Source organism: Arachis stenosperma, chromosome 7 (genome assembly GCF_014773155.1).
Source record: "Arachis stenosperma cultivar V10309 chromosome 7, arast.V10309.gnm1.PFL2, whole genome shotgun sequence".
Taxonomy (NCBI): domain Eukaryota; kingdom Viridiplantae; phylum Streptophyta; class Magnoliopsida; order Fabales; family Fabaceae; genus Arachis; species Arachis stenosperma.
In genome coordinates, this window is record NC_080383.1 from 85,233,848 (window position 1) to 85,254,733 (window position 20,886).

Sequence of the window (20,886 nt, forward strand, 5' to 3'; positions counted from 1 at the left end):
CGTCCGATGAAGAAATCATAAATTTTGCTCTATTTTCAGATTATGAGCCGTTGAACTTTGAAGAAGTCTTTAAAGACAACAATTGGAAGAAAGCAATGGATGAGGAGATTCATGCCATTGAAAAGAATGACACATGGGAGCTGACAGATTTACCAGCAGATAAGAAGCCGATTGGAGTAAAATGGATTTACAAGACTAAGTACAAACCTAGTGGTGAAATTGATCGTTTCAAAGCAAGATTAGTTGCAAAAGGATACAAACAAAAACCAGGTATCGACTACTTTGAAGTATTTGCTCCTGTTGCTAGATTAGATACTATTCGTATGATTATTTCACTCTCGGCTCAAAATAAGTGGAAGATACATCAAATGGATGTTAAGTCTGCATTTCTAAATGGCATTTTAGAAGACGAAGTGTATGTTGAGCAACCTGTAGGATATGAAGTTCTTGGAAAAGAAGATAAAGTATATAAATTGAAGAAAGCTTTATACGGATTAAAGCAAGCACCAAGAGCATGGTACAAGAAGATTGATTCTTATTTCATTGAGAATGGTTTCAGAAGATGTCCGTTTGAGCATACTCTTTATATCAAGTTCGTTGAAAATAGAGATATCTTGATCGTGTGTCTTTATGTTGATGATTTGATCTTTACTGGGAACAATTTGAAGATAATTACAAAATTCAAGGAGGCTATGATAAAGCACTTTGAAATGACAGATATGGGTTTGATGTCTTACTTTCTTGGCATTGAAGTGGTTCAAAGAGATGATGGTATTTTCATTTCTCAGAAGAAATATGCAAATGATATTTTGAAGAAATTTCAAATGGAACATTCAAAGCCAGTTTCTACTCCAGTCGAAGAGAAGTTCAAATTGCTAAGAGAAGATAAAGGAGGAGCAGTAAATCATACATATTACAAAAGCTTGATTGGAAGTCTAAGGTACTTGACTGCGACTAGACCAGATATTGTGTTTGGAGTTGGTTTGCTTAGCAGATTTATGGAGGAGCCTTGTACCAACCATTTGCAAGCAGCAAAGAGAATTTTTCGATATATCAAAGGTACTTTAAATGATGGAATTTATTATAAGAATACTAATGAAGTAAACCTTGTTGGCTACACTGATAGTGATTGTGCCAGAGATATAGAAACAAGAAAAAGTACTTCAGGGTTTGTATTTCATCTTGGTTCTGGTGCAATTTCATGGTCGTCAAAGAAACAACCAGTAGTAACACTATCTACAGCAGAAGCAGAATATATAGCAGCAGCAAGTTGTGCAACACAAGCAGTTTGGCTAAGAAGAATTCTTGAGGAGTTAAACGAGAAACAAAGTACTCCAACAACAATATTTTGTGATAACAAGTCAGCAATTGCACTTTGCAAAAATCCAGTATTCCATAGAAGATCGAAGCATATTGATATTCAATTTCACAAAATTAGAGAATTGGTGAATGAGAAAGAAGTTTTGATTGAGTATTGTCCCACTGAAGACCAAGTTGCAGATATCTTTACAAAATCGTTGAAGACAGAATTATTTAACAAGTTGAAGAAGATGCTTGGAACGATAAACTCTACAAGCTTAATTTAAGGGAGGCAATGTTAGATAATTAAATCAAGAATATTCAAGAGAGTAGTACAATTATACCATACTAGAACTATCATGAAATTAGAAGTTACAAGAATTATAAGTGATGAAACTAGAAGCTAGAAGAATCACAAGTCAAACTTTATCTCCTAGTCAAAATTGAAGGCTACAAATCAAGTTGGAAGAATCATGAACAAGTTGTACTCATCACCTCCATACTAGAAGAATGATGAATCATGAATTGGAAGTTTCAAGATTGATGACTAAGAATTTGAAACAAAATTGAACAAGGAATTTGACTAGTAAAATTTCTACTTGTTTCTTGAATCATTACAACTAGTGCTTAGTTGTTATAAAAATTACTATTTTATTATGAAAGTTTGCCTATATAAAGGCTTCATATGTATATTGTTAATTATCTCTCCATGAATCAAAATACTTAGTGTTTGTTTCAAAAAATTCTCTCCTTATTATTATGAGTGTTAGTGAGTTTGAGAGATGAAAAATATGATAGCGTCGTTTATATGAGTAAGTGATCTTAGGGCCAATTAAGTGTGGGTATTTTACTTATAAACAGAGTATGTTAACGCTCTTCGCCTATACTCGGTGAGTACTTCATCAAGCTTATGTTATTCTCTTTCACTATCCATTATTTTTTCTTTTTGAACTTCATTCAATGATCAAATAAGTTTCCAAAATTGAGATTTTAGGGAGGAAAAAAAAGGAAGAAAAGAATGGACTGCATATATTTTTTTGTTTCGTTGGTACTCAGCAATTTAGCATGGTGTTGTTGACAATGTAGAGAGAATGATGGTGTGTTGGTAATGATAATGATTATATAGGAACAAAATTAAAAGAAGAAAGAAATTAATCACTTATTGGCTGCTAAATAATTAACTACCAATGTAAAATTTTAATACATTCCTGATAAATTGATAACAATGTTCAAATACAAGTGACAAAAAATATAACAAGAATAAGACTAGTTCCAAACTATACCAAACCACCTCAATTCCAATTTTTCAATTTCCCAATTTAAATCCTGAAGTGTTCAAGAACAGGGATTCCAAGACCTTTGGCACAAAAGTATGCTACATACTCTGCAGCTGTTGTTTCTTTATATTTTGGAGGACTGTCTTCAGATAACAATTCTTTTATAGGACCAAAGAGCTTCGAAGATGGTTTCACACTAGAGCCCATAAAACATGCAAAGGATACTCTTGGACCAATGAGATTCGCCAGCACTCTATGTTGAACGCTCTTGAATCTGTCATTCGTTATTAGCTACACTTCAAGAAACAAATTAATTAGCTAAAGTAGTTGTTTGTGTTGTCATGGGTGAAAGAGTCATCTAGCACTAAATCAGTTAAGCTACTAAATTAGAGAACTTGCCTGTAGAAGGTCACCAATATTAACAACTAAAGTTCCGGGTACAGGGCGTACATCGATCCATTTGTCATTATGAAGAATTTGGAGGCCACCAATATGGTCTTGGAGAAGCACAGTAAGAAAAGAAGCATCAGAATGCTTGGTGGTTCCAATTGCTAGTTCTGGTTCAGGACATGGAGGATAATAATGGCCAGCACAACGAATTTGTTCGGTAATACCCAATTCCATGTCTCTTAAATAGTTTGAATGCAGATTAAGAGATTCTGAGAATAATTCAAAGAGTGTGATCCCCAATTTCGTAACATTAGTCCCATACTCTAGAAGTATATCCCTATAATAATAATATGTAATAAATCAATAAGCAAGTAAATAGAATATCTGTCTGATAGAAATAGAATAGTTCCAAAAGAATATACCTGCATACTTCTGGCAAGTCTTGAGGTTTGGGAGGTTCAGGAGCTAGTTGACATGAAAAACTATCTCTCCAATTGAGTGCTGGTGAACTATAAAGATCAAAATTACTATTATAGACAAATGGCTTCATATCGTCACGAGTATATACCTGTTTCTTCACTTCAATATCTTGTTCAAAGAACCTTCTAATCCCCTCCTTCATCTCCTCAAGAACACTCTCAGGGATGCCATGATTCAGCACTTGGAAGAAACCCCATGTCTCAGATGCCTCCTTTATTCTTGAAACAACTTGTTGGCGAGTGATTGGATCTTTGGCAACACCTTCAAGATCTATGACGGGAATCATGGTGTGTTCTGTTTTGGAGGCGTTTGGGAATTTATCAAGTGGATGCTGAAATAAGGCTGGAATCTTTGTAACACCTCCATCAACAAGACCCTTGACACCACTTTTTGTGTCATCAAATGCCTTCAGCTCACTCATCCTATCATCGGAATTATTGATCATCTTCACTCTACCTTCAACTTCACCCTCCACCATCCTTCGTGGTCTTGACTCCTTGAATACTTAAGACTTAAGAGGGTTATCCTACAAACAAGAAGAGAGGACGAGGATATATTGTTAGCTTGAAAAGGTTAGACAAAGCACAAAGCATTAAAATAATAAGTATAAAAAATCAATTATAGTTAATAAATATTAACTATTTTTTTTTAATTTTAAGATTTAGAATAAGAAATATATATATATGGCAGATTAATATTCAAAATAATTTTTAGAAAATTACTCATAAATAATGTGGCCTGTCAAAAATAAACCAACATGACTTAAATTGTTTTTTTATTAATTTTTTACTAATTAATTTTACCCACGTTAAGTTTTCCTAAAAATACATTACAACTTTGAATCAACACACCGATTAAGTTGACTCTAGTAAGTAGTAACACCTTTCATGCAAACCCACATCATTGCCAACGCATATAAAGTCAAAGTTTCCATAGTCTTACTTTGCGGCCTTTCTTGGCACATCTCCCAATTTTGCATCACAAATCAACAATTACGATCCAGGACATAGTTGTAGTCTTGTAGAATCGAATTGTTGATTGAACTTGTTAATCGATAAGTAACTGATTATACCGTTAAAACTGATTGTATGTAAATAAAAAATAAAAAATAATTTAAAATTTAAAATTAAAATTTAAAATATATATTTTTATTAATATTTTATAAAAAATTAAATTTTAAATTTTAAAACTAATTAATATAAAAATAAATATAAAATTAATTAATTTTATTATAATAATATCTTAATTTAACATATTAAAAATAATAAAAATATATTCGGTTATAAAAATAATTAAAAAATTAATATGACTGTTACAATCTAATTAAAAGTTATAATTTGCTATCATACGTTATAGCTTGGCTTAATGAGTTATAACTCGGTCAAATGGTACACTTCGAAATTTAATGCTCGACCAACTATCATAACGTTTCAATACGACATAAATATTCTTCAATGAAAATAATCATAACAAGTATAACCGCTAACACCCCATCCTACATATAAAGAAGGTAATGTATTTTTCTAAGGACCCATTGAACTGACTTAAGCATTGGAGTGCTTTTTGCAGGTACTTTCCCCCTCCCCCTCTTTTTCATTGTTCGCTTCCGTGCCGAAGTGTATCCAAATAAAAATCCAGAACAGAGACCAATAAGCTCAGTACAAGGATTCACTACAAATGAGCTATACCTCAACCTTCCAGGTCAGAACAATTGGCGTCCACTGTGGGGCCGAAGACATAAACTTTTTTTTCTTATCCCTTTTTATCGGCCTCAAAACTTCTTTACCCATCCAAGGTTGATTTACCTACACCAACACCCTCTGAACTCCTTCGGATGGTAACTAAGCTACAACAAGCAAATCAACGAATGGTGAAGAAAAATCAAAGGATGATGAACCAGATAACCGAGTTGACCAATGTTTGGATCAAAAACAATGGTGATAATAATGAACAAGAGGAGGATGAAGAGAACGAATTTGATCTGACACACGTTTCTGAAACTCTTTGACATGTGGAAGTTCGGCCGAAAACAAAGACAATGAGTCTGACAACGTTGTAAGGCCATTTACTGCTGACATCATGAATTTTCAAATTTTCAGAAGATTCACTTTGCCAACAACCTTAACTCCTTACGATGGATTAGGAGACCCGAAGAAGCACGTCAAGAAATTTTGATCAATAGTGATAGTAAACGGTGTTTCTAACCCTGTTTTATGTCGTTGTTTTCCTACCTTTTTAGACGGTCTTGTACTTGATTGGTTTTGTTCGTTGCCTGCAAATTCTATTTATCATTTTAGGAACTTGCAAAATTTTTTGAACATTACTTTGCTGCTTCTTCTATCTACTTGCACCATTCTGGCTATCTAAATACAATCAAATAAGGTTAAAATGAGAGCCTGAAAGATTACATCACCCGTTTCACAAAGGTAGCCATCACCATACTAGATCTTCATCCTGAGGTACATCTGCTTGCCATCAAGACTGGAATCAGATCAAGGAAATTTCAAGAAACAATCACCGTGGCCAAGGCAAAGACTCTCACCGAGTTTCGCGAAAAAGTCAAAGGCCAGATGGAGATCGAAGAGCTTCACCAAGCTCCGAAATTAGAAAAACCTTACACTAATAAAGAAGAGGACAAAACTCGAGATAGCAAGAAAACTTTCAAGTTAACTCCTCGGTATGATTCATATACACAATTTAACACGAAGAGAGATGATATCATCAAGGAAATCCTAAACTCCAAACTCATCAAACCCCCGAGAAAGGCCGGTACCTACCAAGATACGAAGAATGCAGACAAGTCCAAATATTGTATGTTCTACCAAGAGCATTAGCATACCATTGACGAATGTGTCATCGCTAAGGACCTATTAGAACGATTAGCTCGGCAGGATTATCGGGATAAGTACATCAGTGGCCATATACAGAAACGGACCACAAATTCCACCGAACACACCTCTACAAGGCAATACTCTAGTGAAAAGGAGAAAGCAACACACCAACACCCTGATCAACCGCGTGTATTATTAATTGTATATTTGGAGGTTTCGCAGGAGGTGGAGCATTAAGCTCGGCATGCAAACGATCCTACCGAGCTATGCTCTTGGTAGAAGGAGCCTCAAGTGGACCAAAGCTACCTCTTTGTCTTTCACAAATGACATTCGAGCCTGCCGATTTTACCAACATCACAAATTTGGACGATGCTGTTGTTATATCTATTCAGTTAGGTGACCTCTTGGTGAGAAAAGTACTGCTCGATCCAGGGAGCAATGCCGATGTCCTATTTTATTCCACATTTCAAAAAATGAAGCTCGGTGACAACATACTTTAACCTTTCACTGGAGATTTGGTCGGATTCTCAGGTAAACGAGTCCCGGTATTAGGATTTGTGTGGTTACAAACCACAATGAGTGAGCACCCTCTATCTAAAACCTATGATGTTCAATATTTGGTTGTTGATTTTTTTCATTTCCTATAATCTAATACTTGACTGACCTTTTTTTAAATAAGTTCGGCGCCATAGTATCTACGATTTACCTTTGTGTTAAGTTCCCTGTGCAGGACGACCTTATTGCAACTATTCACAGTAACCATCGTGAAGCACGGAAATCTTACAACATCAGCCTAAAGTTGCCAAACCGAGCTATGGGAGCTCAAGTAAATAACATCCACAGTTTTGTCGAGGTCTCAGCTCTGGCAGATCTGGTCCTAGGAGCCGAGTTCCTCGAACGACCAACACCAACGGAGGACCTACAAAAAATATACTTCAATAATGATTCTAACAAATATACTTATGTATGTACAACCCTAGACACCGAAGAAAAGAATGAAATTCAAAACTTTTTGCAGCAACATGTCGACATATTCACATGGACGCCTGTTGACATGCTCGGGATTGATCCTTTGATCATCTCTCACAAGTTGGCACTCAATCCCTCTGTCCGACCTATAGCATTGAAAAAATATAACCTCGGCACAGAGAAGAAGCAAGCGTCCTTAGAAGAAACTCAAAATCTCATTAATGTCGGTTTTATACGAGAAATCAGATTTATAACATGGTTGGCCAACATGGTAATGGTAAACAAACACAATGGTAAATGGTACATGTGTGTTGATTTTACTTATCTTAACAAAGCATGCCCAAAAGACTCTTATCCTTTGCCATCTATTGATTCCTTAGTAGAGAATGCTTCTGGTTATGCAACACTTAGCTTTACGAATACATACTCTAGGTATAACCAGATCCTTATGCACCCCTCTGATCAAAATAAAATTGCTTTTATAACTGAATATGGTAATTATTTCTATAAAGTTATGCCTTTCAGATTAAAGAATGCAGGTGCAACCTATCAACGTCTCATGGACAGAGTATTTGCAAAACAGATCGGACGAAACATGGAGATCTTTGTCGATGACATGGTAGCCAAAACAAAGCTCGGAAACAAGCATGTTGACGACGTTACTGAAATCTTTTGTTAAATTTGACCCTACAACATGCACCTAAACCCAGAAAAGTGCGATTTTGCAGTACAGGGAGGCAAGTTTTTAGGCTTTCTGTCAACAAGCCGAAGTATAGAGGCTAATCCTGACAAATGCCGAGCTTGGGTTTGGTATAGGGTTTTTAATAGTTTTCTCAACTTTTGTTGTGAGTATGTTATGCACTTTATTATCAAATTATTGATTAAAATAAGGTAATGCGGTTTGTGAATAGGATTTTTTTATGTTAATTTAACGTAAATAAAAATTATAATTAAGTTAATGTATGTTATGTGGGGTGAGATTAACATTGTTTGACTTTGTTTGCTTTGTTGAATTAATTAGTTTCACATAGTGAGTTTAACAAGTTTTCTTTTTCATTAGAACGATGTTATTTCTCTGAGAATAATTGGATTTCGCTTCTTCCGTATTCTGTGCATCCATGTTTCAGGTAGGTTATCTATCTCTAACTATAATCAATTGTTTAAGTTTTATATTCGACTTACTTTTCCTAGGATAGCATTTTAGGACGAAAGTGGGAGAAGATCACATAGAGGCGCCTTCTCGAAACCCTTATTTGCTGAAAAATTATAGAGTTATAAGGGGTTGCGTACTAGAACAGCTAGGATTTGATATGTTATTAAATTTGTGTTTGTTCTAATATATGCTTGCAGGTGTTTCTGTTGTAAAAATTTTTATATCTATTTAATAGATATCTTTGAGTTAAGGGGAAGTTCTATCAAAATTTTGTGCGATTTGATTTAAAAATTGTTTTGTTTGCAGAAGATTCTAAATTATAGGGTATGCTATGCCGGATTATGTAAAAACTTTAATACTCTTGTCTTGTTCGTCGAATTCTAGGGTGTGTGATTTAAAATGATTCCAAGTCATCGCCTATGGATGTATGATAAAGATAACGGTGGATCGGGGATTAAAACCTGAATTCTTTGAGGGAGTTGACGCGTTTGTGGGGCATGTGTTCAGCATGGAAACGTTTTGGTCTAAAGGGGTATCTAGGTTTCCGTACAAAAAGTATCAATTGACTAAGTGGTTAGGACCTACAGATATAACGCTTCACCGTTACCGTAACGGGTTCAAGGATGGGTATTGGATGTGGACGGAGCGCGGAGAAGTGGACGAACAGGAAATTAACAGGTCTGGCTTGAATTCAATAGGTCTGCTTGTCGATCAACGGGGATTCGAGTCGAAAGAGAACTAATCATCGAAGACATGACTTTTGATGCAACTGGTGTTACAGAGCAGGAAGAGCTTGAACAAGAGCCTAACCCAGAGGCAAAGATATTTTATCATCTATTAGAATCTTCTGCGACACTTTGGTTTGAGGGAAGCGTTCATTCAAAGTTGTTTGCATGTGTTAGAATGATGACTATTAAGTCGGACTCAAATAATACGCAAGAGTCTTTGATAAGTAGGTCACCTTTTGCAACGAATTGGTGCCTTTCGGGACCTCTAGCATCCTACAAAACCACTAGGAGCAAAGAAGCTAGTTTCAAAACCAATTGGTAGCAATCTCATCCGGTAGCGAATAAAACCATGTCTTTGCTTGAGCTTCAAAGGAGAAGGGGAAAGCAAAGACCATGATAGCTACCTCATCGGCTCCATGCCTTCGAGTAGTAGAACAAGCAACTTGAAAATTCTTTAGATGTCGCATGGGGTCTTGACCCGGAAACCCATGATACTTAGGTAGTAGATTTATCAAGCTACTCTTCAATTCACAGTTTGGATCAAGGTTGGGATATCTTTCTTGCAATGGTTGAAGCACAATATCCGGAGCTCCTTGCTCATGTAAAGTGATCCGGTGTGGCTCCGCCATGTGTAGTTCACCTGTAGGATGTAAAGATGTATTAGTAGTGCCAACAGAAGAATAGAAAGTAGCGGACTCCAAGTCGCTCTCGGTACCGTTTAGTGATTCGGTATGTTCTTCAAAAGAGACCTAAGTATTAGCCGTATAGTCCAACCGCCGTCTAGCTTGCCGAGTGTGTAACAAAGTTCTTTCAATCTCGGGATCAAAATCGGCTAAGTTAGAATTCGGTTGGGACCGAGTCATCACACTTGAGAGTCATAGCACAAAAATAAAAGAAGCTAAACTATAACTAGGTATTGAAAACAAACAAGCTATCTACAATATTCACATATTCACATAACCAATATTAAGGCATATGTTGCAACCATTCCCCGGAAACGGCGCCAAAAATTTGATGGACTCACGGGAACCGTGTCGGAAGAGATTTTCTAAATGAAATTGCGTTGTGAGTATAGCTCCCCCAACAACAATCCTCGCGGATCAAATTTAGAATGGAATTGGTTATCACAAGTTCAACCCCAATAAAATAACCGAAGTATTCAAACCTCGGGTCATCTCACGAAGAATGGGCAAACATGTGCTTCAACATTGGTTAGAAGTCTGGGGTTGTGATTCATTAACAAGAAAGTAAATTGAGAATCTTAGCAATTAAGCAATCTAAAGTACAAGGAACTTAATTCAAACAACAAGCAAGGTGTAAACAATTTCAAAATAAGGAACCAACGTTCAATCTAACTCTACTCTTAACTAAACAATAACTACAACTAAGCACACACCAGAAACAAGTTGCAAGCTAGAGTCAAACGCCAGAAACAAGTTACAAACTGGCGTTTAACTCCAAAGAAGGCTTCTACACGTGAAAGCTTCAATGCTCAGTCCAAGCACACACCAAGTGGGCCCGGAAGTAGATTTCTGCATCATTTACTTATTTCTGTAAACCCTAGTAACTAGTCTAGTATAAATAGGACCTTTTACTATTGTATGAGGGATCTTTGATCAGTTTTATGCTATCTTAGAATTTTATGGGGGCTGGCCATTCGGCCATGCCTGGACCACTATCACTTATGTATTTTCAACGGTGGAGTTTCTACACACCATAGATTAAGGTGTGGAGCTCTGCTGTTCCTCGAGTATTAATGTAAAGTATTATTGTTCTTCTATTCAATTCATGCTTATTCTTATTCTAAGATATTCATTCGCACACAAGAATATGATGAATGTGATGATTATGTGACACTCATCACCATTCTCACTTATGAACGTGTGATTGACAACCACTTTCGTTCTACATGAAAACAAGCTTGAATGTATATCTCTTGGATTTCTAATCAATGATTCACATCGACTCCCCTCTGACAATGGCGCATCTGAATCCGAGATTAGAATCTTCGTGGTATAAGCTAGAATCAATTGGCAGCATTTCTTGAGATCCGGAAAGTCTAAATCTTCTCTGTGGTATTCCGAGTAGGATCTGGGATGGGATGACTATGACGAGCTTCAAACTCGCGACTGTAGGGGTAGTGACAGACGCAAAAGGATAGTAAATCCTATTCCTACACGATCGAGAACCAACAGCTGATTAGCCATGCGGGAAACCATAGAGGACCATTTTCACTGAGAGGACAGGAAGTAGCCATTGACAACGGTGACACCCAACATACAGCTTGCCATAGAAGGGAGTATGAAGAATTGGATGAAGGCAGTAGGAAAGTAGAGATTCAAAAGGGATAAAGCATCTCCATACGCTTATCTGAAATTCCCACCAATGAATTACAAAAGTATCTCTATCTTTATTTTATGTTTATTTATCTTTTAAATTATTAAAACTCCATAACCATTTGAATCCGCCTGACTGAGATTTACAAGATGACTATAGCTTGCTTCAAGCCGACAATCTCCGTGGGATCGACCCTTACTCACGTAAGGTTTATTACTTGGACGACCCAGTGCACTTGCTGATTAGTTGTGCGAAGTTGTGAAAAAGAGTTGAGATTACAATTGTGCGTACCAAGTTGTTGGCTTCATTGAGATCACAATTTCGTGCACCACGAGGCGTATGCATGATTGATAGAGAGGATTTATACTGATTCAGAATTTAACACAAATAATTCTGGTGATAGTATAGTCTAAACCAACAATCAATCCTCACATCAAATTTTAATATGTTTGGTTGTTACAAGTACAAATCCCAATAACAATTAACTGAAGTATTCAAATCTCAGATCGTCTCACAAGGAATTGCAATGAAGTGATCAATTATTGGCTATGAAGAACAAGGGGTTTGATTTAATGATTGACAAGAAAAGTAAATAACAAGAAAATAAATGACAAGAACTAATAAAAGCGACCAGCACGACGAGCTATACAAGCCCAGTTCTTGATTAGGTATGAAACTCACTTCTCAGATTCAGTTTCCTTCTTCCCAATTTCGAAATTCAATGTGAATGCATGTTGAATTTCATATGATTTCGTTGTTTAGGTTCGAATTAGCTTGTGAGTTTTGTCAGGCTTAACTCATTTGAGTTATGGACAAGGTAAGCACCCTCAAACCCTTGGTATATATATTGAATTAGTGAGTTCTATTTTTATTATAGTGGTAATTATGATAATAGATTGAAATTGAGTGTTGGATGGAACGAATTTGAGGATTTGGAAGCTTGAGGTCAAGTTTCGGAGGCCGGGTTTCGTTGGTGAGGTTTTGGAGTCTTAGAAAATTGTGGTGCGGGAACGCTTGAGGTGTTATGGGTTTATCGGAAAATCAGCCAAGATATGGTTTCGGTTTCTCGTAACTAAAATATAATGTCTTTGTGAAAACTTAGATTATATAACCGACAGAGGATATCATCAACCATAGGACAGGTATGCATCATATGCATTTGTGTGTCTTGTTGGATTTTGCATTAATTGGACTTCCCTATGTGATTATTTTGCTTACTTGCTAAATTGTTACCCACTGTATATGTATTCTACCTATGCTTGCTTTGCCTGTTGTTTGTCTGTAGTTTCACCGGAGTTGGAGGAATTGGAGGAAAGGCGAAGGATTAAGGATTTTGGTTAGAGGTTGGTTAAGTTTAAGAGTTTTAGAGACCCACCCCTATTTATGGTTTTCGTCTTGAATCTTTATGTTTTATAATCTGAGTGTCGGAGTTCTAGGATTGCTTTCGGCTTTCCCGGGACCTTATATGTTAGTTATGTGGGCACTTTTACCATGCTGAGAACCTCCGATTCTCATATCATATACATGTTGTTGTTTATAGATGCAGGTCGAGAGTCACCTTGGTAAGTTTAGTATTCTGTACTTAGATTATCCTCTGTAAGTTTAACTTTACTTTGTCCCTCTTAGAGTTCAATATGGAGAAACAGGTTATTGTTTTGTTGTTTTGGGTCATGTATATTTATGTAAATATTTTCCGGCCAACCTTGTCTTCGCAGGTTGAGCCTGAAGCTTAAATATTTTGTATCTTTTGACACTCTTTTTATTATTCATACATACATATATATATATTACGTTTCTTCGTAAACACAAAGGCTCCTCGTTATAAAATTCCGTTCAACTATTATTATATATATATTTTTCTTACTTTTAGAGGTCGTAATACCTTGTCACCTCAATTTTATAACTTATGCATAAGACTTTGTGTGGGAGGGTGTTACACAGAATATACCGACGGTAACAACCAATATATTTTTTTCAAAAAAATCTCCAAAAAACGTCTTGTCGGAATTACCGTCAGATTTATCCGACGGTAATTTCCTATTTTTTTCATTATCCTACCCCAATATTCCACTGCTAATTCCGACAAAAATTAGTGTCAGACTAAAAAAATCTGACAGTAAGTACTTTTCGGCGAGGTTTATACCATTGGATGACTTCTGCCTGTAAATCCAATGATAAACTTGTTATCGTCGGATTTATTTGAAAAATTCGCCGGTTTTCGATGACTTTCTTATAGTGAGAGGAGGGAATTTGATAGGATATATTACAATCTTTGAGAATTCTAGATAGAATTTGAGAAGAGGGTGGCCTAATCTCATGTGCCAAAGCTTGTAATTTGATAGTTTCAGCACATTGATAATGAGTACAGCTAGGCTTATTCTTTGTGCATTAGCTTGACCAAAGCTGTACAATCCTTGATTAACTATTCCTTGGAGATGTAGTTCCTTGGAATCCTGACATTTTACCAAACATTTATTAGGAAGAAACTCAAGCCATACATGATTATCACAAACAAATTTATGGACACTTAAAAGATTCTTGGTAATTAGAGAACATGTAGCAGTTTATTCAGTGTAAAGGTGTGTTTAGAAGAAAATGGTTTTAAAAGGGAACTTTAATTTTAATATTAGTTATTTCTAAAGCATTACCATCACCCACAATTAATTGCTCATTGCCATTGTAGCTTGTAAATTCTTAGAAGTTGCTCCTGTCTGGAGTCATATGGTGTGTTGCACTAGAATCCAAATACCGGTTTGGGTCATAGATGGTAGCTTGGTCTACAAGAATGTTGCTTGTAGCAAGATTGGCACTGGTTCTTCCATGTGGCTAAGTACTTTCACTTCCACTGTTGTACTGTTATTTTTGTATCTGTACTAACAATCATGGGTAGTATGACCTGCTCTTTCACAGACATGACAAACTATTCGATGTGAATTCGCTCGGCCAAAGTTCATTCTGTCATATCCTCTTCCTTTTTGCATGAAGCCTCCTCTATTGCTTTGGAAAAAATTTCTATTTCCTCTTCTACTATTATAAGCAGATTCAGAATTATACCTTCATTATTGAGTTGGATGAAATTGTGCTACATTAGTCATCATTAATTCTGGTTTCTTAAACTTCTCTATTCATTTTTCTTGTGCCATCAACATTGCTTCTAGTGCCAATTTGGACAGACGTGTCTCTAGTATTGATTGATGTGATAAAAGAGATGAACTCTTCAGAAAGTCCTTCAAGAATTGCTTCAACATGAGCCGATTCATCAATTTGAGCTCCTACTGAGATCAATGCATGTACATTTTTCTTTATCTCTAACGAGTAATTTGCCATTAAACCAACCTTCTATGTATTACTGAGTTTTGCTTTTAACTGACCTTGGCTTTCATTTGTGCAACAAAGAAAATCTGAAGTCTCTGCCAAATCTGATGAGAAGTTGAACATCCTGCCATTCTTGCTGCAAATGATGGAGTCATTGAAGCTAAAAGCCAAGTTTTCAAGAAATTAAAGAATCTTGTCTCTTCCATATCTTGAATTTTGCCACTATTACACCATTTTTCTCATCTTCTTCTGAATGAAACTGTCTTGGAACATTTATTCCATTAACAAAATTCATGAGCTCATGAGCTTCAATTGAAGCTTCAGCTTGATCTTTTCAAGAAAAATAGTTTTCATCATCTAGCTTAATTGAAATTGGAATCGAGAAACTATGTACTACTGCTACTTGATTAACAGCTGCACTTGCACTTGCTGGTGTTAGATTAGCCATAGCTCGAAACGTTTCTGCTATTGATATAGTGCTGATATCTTATAAATGATACCAGTGGGTCAGGTGTATGTGAGAAGGAGAGAGTGAGTTTATAGCTAGATGAGAGAATTAGAATTGATTATTATATGATTGTTATGACGTGGATACTATGGATAAGAATGGATGTCCATTAATGAGCAATCCATCTTTCCTATACTGAGAGGAACAAGTTTTTATATTGAAGAACATTAATGAGGTTTGAAAAAGCAAGTTTTGTATGCCTATAAAAGGATGTACGAGCAAAAGGAATATACACAGTGAAAAGCAATAAACAAATTTATCTCTCTCTCACTTCTTACAAATACCTCTCTTTTATGCTGCAATCAAATACCCTTCTCTTTATATTTCTACTACAATTCTTTCTCTTCTTTTATTTTATAAGTATTTTAAATTCTATTTTTTATTATTCTTTACATATAATATTAATAGCATTATTAACCATCTTTATTATATTGAGATAGTATCAAATGCAAATCTCCCTCTCTTTATTTTTAATACTTTTTCTTATCTTTGTATATATATACACAATACAACATATAATATTATTATATATATATAATAATTATTGAGCTAATTATATTAATAATAGAGTCTTCTATTTATACATCTTTATTATATATATATCCTTTATTTTACAACACGTTATCAGCACGAGACTCTGATCAAATTTTTAGGAAGACTCAGGTAATAATTTTTCATTATGTCGAAGCTCTCTCATCTTGAATTCAATGCTCTCGATATATCTGGAAACAATTATTTATCATGGATATTAGATGCTGAAATCCATCTTGATTCAATGGATCTTGGAGATACCATTAAAGCTGAGAATAATGCATCCCAGAAGGATAAAGCTAAAGCCATGATTTTTCTCCGTCGTCATCTTGACGAAGGATTGAAAAATGAATATCTTACATTAAAAGATCCTGCAGATCTTTGGAAAGACCTTGAAGAAAGGTACAATCATCAGAAAACGGTGATACTTCCTCAAGCCCGGTATGAATGGACGCATTTGCGTTTACAAGATTTTAAATCTATAAATGAATATAATTCTGCAATGTTTCGAATCACCTCACGAATGAAATTGTGTGGGGAAAAAATAACTGATCATGATATGTTGGAGAAAACTTTCTCAACCTTCCATGCCTCGAATGTGCTCCTGCAGCAGCAGTATCGAGAAAAAGGGTTTAAAAAATATTCTGAGTTAATTTCTTGCCTTCTTGTTGCCGAACGCAACAATGAGTTGTTATTGAAAAATCATGAAGCGCGCCCAGTTGGCGCCGCCCCATTTCCTGAAGTAAATGCGGCAAATCATTACCCCAGAAGAGGTAAATGGCAAGCTTTTAATAACAAGAAAAATTATGGAAGGAAAAAGAATTATGTTCAAAAGAGAGGATCTCACCAGAAGTGGGACAAAGAAAGGAATATCGGGCAGAATAAATCAACCGAGGAGAAGTGTTTCCGTTGTGGTGGAAAGGGCCATTGGTCACGTACCTGTCGTACTCCAAGGCACCTAGTCGATCTTTACCAGGCATCTTTGAAAAAGAACGACAAAGGAAAGGAAACGAATTTTGTTTCAAATGATGCTGAGAACTCCACCACTCATTATGATGTATCTGATTTCTTTGAGGATCCTGAAGGAAATATTGGTCATTTGATCAATGATGGAATAGTTTAATATGTGGGATTGTGAAGTATATATGTAAATAAATAATGTAAAGAACTTATTGTTAAGTTTTATTTATGTATTCAAGTTTCAAATGTGATGTACATAAAAAATGAAATATTAATATGAATTTTGAAATTATTAAATGTGTCAAATTTTAAAATAAAATTTTAGTATATGACATTATTTTATGTACAGTGTTTCTTAGAAAAATAATTCTGATCAAGTATTCAATTTAACTGTGCATATTACTCACTTTATTATTTGTTTTTGAAGAATGGCAAGGATATGTAATGAAGATGTATGCCTTGCGGATAGTGCAAGTTCGCACACTATTCTCAAAAGTGATATATATTTTACCCATCTTGTGCCAAAAGAGGAATATGTTAATACTATTATTGGCTCAGGCAATGTGATAGAAGGCTCCGGAAGAGCTATAATTTTGTTTCCTGGAGGAACAAAATTTATAATAAATAATGCACTATTATCTACCAAGTCTCTGAGAAACTTGTTGAGTTTCAAAGATATTCGCCGAAATGGATATCATGTTGAGACGATGAATGAGGGAAATCATGAGTATTTATGTATCACAACTCATGATTCAAATAAGAAAGTTATATTAGAAAAATTACCCTCACTTTCATCTGGGTTGTATTATACCAAGATTAGTGCAATTGAATCACATGCCACTGTAAACCAGAAGTTTACTAGCTCAAATGAGTTCATAACTTGGCACGACCGATTGGGTCATCCGGGAACAACCATGATGAGGAGAATTATTGAAAACTCTCATGGACATTCACTAAAGAACCAGAAGATTCTTAAAACTAGTGAATTTTGTTGTGCTGCATGTTCTCAAGGAAAGTTAATTTTAAGGCCATCACCAGTAAAGATTGGATTTGAGTCTCCTGAATTCCTAGAAAGGATTCAAGGTGATATATGTGGACCTATTCATCCACCATGTGGATCTTTTAGATATTTTATGGTCCTGATAGACGCATCTTCGAGATGGTCACATGTGTGCTTATTATCTTCTCGCAACCTGGCGTTTGCAAGATTACTGGCTCAAATTATTCGATTAAAAGCACAATTTCCAGAAAATCCAATTAAAGCAATTCGTCTTGATAATGCTGGTGAATTTACTTCCCAAGCTTTTGATGCTTATTGTATGGCTAATGGAATAAGTGTTGAACATCCAGTAGCTTATGTTCACACACAAAATGGGTTAGCAGAATCACTTATTAAGCGCCTCCAATTAATTGCTAGACCCTTGCTTATGAGAACAAATCTCCCAACCTCGGTTTGGGGGCATGCTATTTTACATGCCGCAGCACTTATTCGTTTGAGGCCAACGAGTTATCATCAATTCTCTCCTATGCAATTAGCTTTTGGCCAGCAGCCAAATGTTTCCCATTTAAGAATATTTGGGTGTGCAATATATGTTCCCATTGCACCACCTAATCGCACCAAAATGGGACCCCAAAGAAAATTGGGGATATATGTTGGATATGATTCTCCCTCTATAGTGAGGTATCTTGAGATACAAACTGGTGATGTGTTTAAAGCCCGGTTTGCGGATTGTCATTTTGATGAATCAAAATTTCCAACATTAGGGGGAGAGAATAAGCTTCCTGAAAAGGAACTTAATTGGAATGCATCATCGTTGATGCATTTAGATCCTCGATCAGGGCAATGTGAACTAGAAGTTCAAAAGATTATACATTTGCAAAGAATAGCAAATGAATTGCCAGATGCATTTTCCGATACAAAGAGGATAACCAAATCTTACATACCAGCGGAAAATGCCTCAATTCGAATTGACGTCCCAGTAGGACAAGTAGCCACTGAAGCAAATTCACGCCAGAAGCGTGGCAGGGCGGAAAATGCCCCAATTCGAATTGATGTCCCAGTAGGACAAATAGCCACGGAAGCAAATACACGCCAGAAGCGTGGCAGGCCTGTCGGTTCCAAAGATAAAAATCCTCGAAAGAGAAAAGAGGTAAATACGATTCCTGTTGAAAAAGACATAGTAAAGACACCAGCAGTTGTCCAAAATTCTGATATAACGCCAGAAGACGTTCAGGTACCTGAAAATTGTGAAAATGATGAGATCTCAATAAATTATGTCTTTACAGGAGAGAAATGGGACCGAAACAAGACAATTGTCAATGAAATATTTGCATATAATGTGGCAGTAGATATCATGCAAGAAAGTAAGGATCTTGAGCCAAGATCAGTCGAAGAATGTCGACAAAGGAATGATTGGCCAAAATGGAAAGAAGCCATGAAGGCTGAATTAGACTCACTTGCAAAACGTGAAGTCTTTGGACCTGTAGTCCGTACACCTGAAGATGTAAAACCTGTTGGATACAAATGGGTATTTGTGAGAAAACGAAATGAGAAAAATGAAGTCGTGCGCTACAAAGCCCGACTTGTGGCACAAGGTTTTTCACAAAGGCCCGGTATAGATTATGAAGAAACGTATTCCCCTGTAGTGGATGCGATAACTTTGCGTTATTTGGTCAGCTTATCTGCATATCATAAACTGCATATGCATTTAATGGATGTGGTAACAGCCTATTTATACGGCTCATTAGATCGGGATATCTATATGAAAGTCCCTGAAGGATTAAAGATATCTAAACCATCCAGTGAATATTCGCAAGGGTTATACTCAGTCAAATTGCAAAGATCTTTATATGGTCTAAAGCAATCTGGACGAATGTGGTATAATCGTCTTACTGAGTATCTGGCCAAAAACGGATTCAAGAATGATGATATCTGCCCATGTGTTTTCATAAAGAAATCTGTATCTGGATTCGTTATAATTGCTGTGTACGTTGATGATTTAAATATCATTGGGACTCCTGAAGAGATTCCAACAATTATAAAAACTCTAAAAGAAGAGTTTGAGATGAAAGATCTTGGAAAGACTAAATTTTGTCTCGGCCTGCAGATCGAGCATATAAAAGACGGGATCTTTATTCATCAAACAACATACACAGAAAAGATCTTGAAGAGATTTTATATGGATAAGTCACATCCATTAAGTACCCCAATGATCGTAAGATCTTTGGATGTGAAAAAGGATCAATTCCGTCCTAAAGAAGAAAATGAAGATATCCTTGGTCCTGAAGTACCATATCTTAGTGCCATTGGAGCACTAATGTATCTTGCTAATAATACGCGACCTGACATATCATTCGCGGTGAATTTACTAGCAAGGTATAGTTCCTCTCCAACCAGAAGACATTGGAGTGGAATCAAACAAATTTTTCGATATCTTCATGGAACGGTTGATATGGGATTGTTTTATCCCTATGGGTCCAAATCACAATTAGTTGGCTATGCAGATGCCGGATACTTGTCTGATCCACATAAAGGGAGATCTCAAACAGGATACCTGTTCACATATGGTGGTACTGCTATATCTTGGAGGTCCACAAAACAGACGATTGCTGCAACATCCTCTAATCATGCTGAAATACTGGCGATTCATGAAGCTAGTCGCGAGTGTTTTTGGCTGAGGAGTTTGATTCAATATATTATGTCATCATGTGGACTGATTGATCATAAGATAGCTCCAACTGTCCTGTTTGAAGATAATACAGCATGCATTGCTCAACTTAAGGGAGGATACATCAAAGGTGATAGAACAAAGCATATTTCTCCCAAATTCTTCTTCACTCATGATCTTCAAAATCAAGGGACAATTGATGTCCAACAGATCCGTTCAAGTGACAATCTGGCAGATTTATTCACAAAGTCACTCCCGAAATCCTCCTTTGAAAGATTAGTACATGAGATTGGGATGCGCCGATTTCGAGACATTATATGATGTCGGCAAGAGGGGGAGACTGTACTCTTTTTCCCTTGGTCAGGTTTTTTCCCATTGGGTTTTTCTTGACAAGGTTTTTAATGAGGCAGTCCCCATCACTAAAGGATATTGTACTCTTT

The 20,886-nt window shown here is 36.1% G+C and overlaps 1 protein-coding gene across 3 annotated transcripts in view; it reads right to left on the minus strand.

Moving 5' to 3' along the window:
* The window catches only part of LOC130940948 (1-aminocyclopropane-1-carboxylate oxidase homolog 1-like), a 76,437-nt gene extending 72,398 nt beyond the window's left edge, over nt 1-4,039 (minus strand). The window contains exons 1-3 of one of the 3 annotated variants that reach the window (XM_057869248.1): nt 3,389-4,028; nt 2,976-3,303; nt 2,482-2,867 (exon numbers count right to left, since the gene is read on the minus strand). In XM_057869248.1, the coding sequence (XP_057725231.1) occupies nt 2,619-2,867; nt 2,976-3,303; nt 3,389-3,924 (1,113 nt within the window). In that variant the 5' untranslated portion in view covers nt 3,925-4,028 and the 3' untranslated portion in view covers nt 2,482-2,618. Of the gene's footprint in view, nt 1-2,481; nt 2,868-2,975; nt 3,304-3,388 lie in introns of those variants that run through there. The other 2 variants (XM_057869249.1, XM_057869250.1) reach the window with 2 other exon arrangements.
* Nucleotides 4,040-20,886: the final 16,847 nt, after the last annotated feature.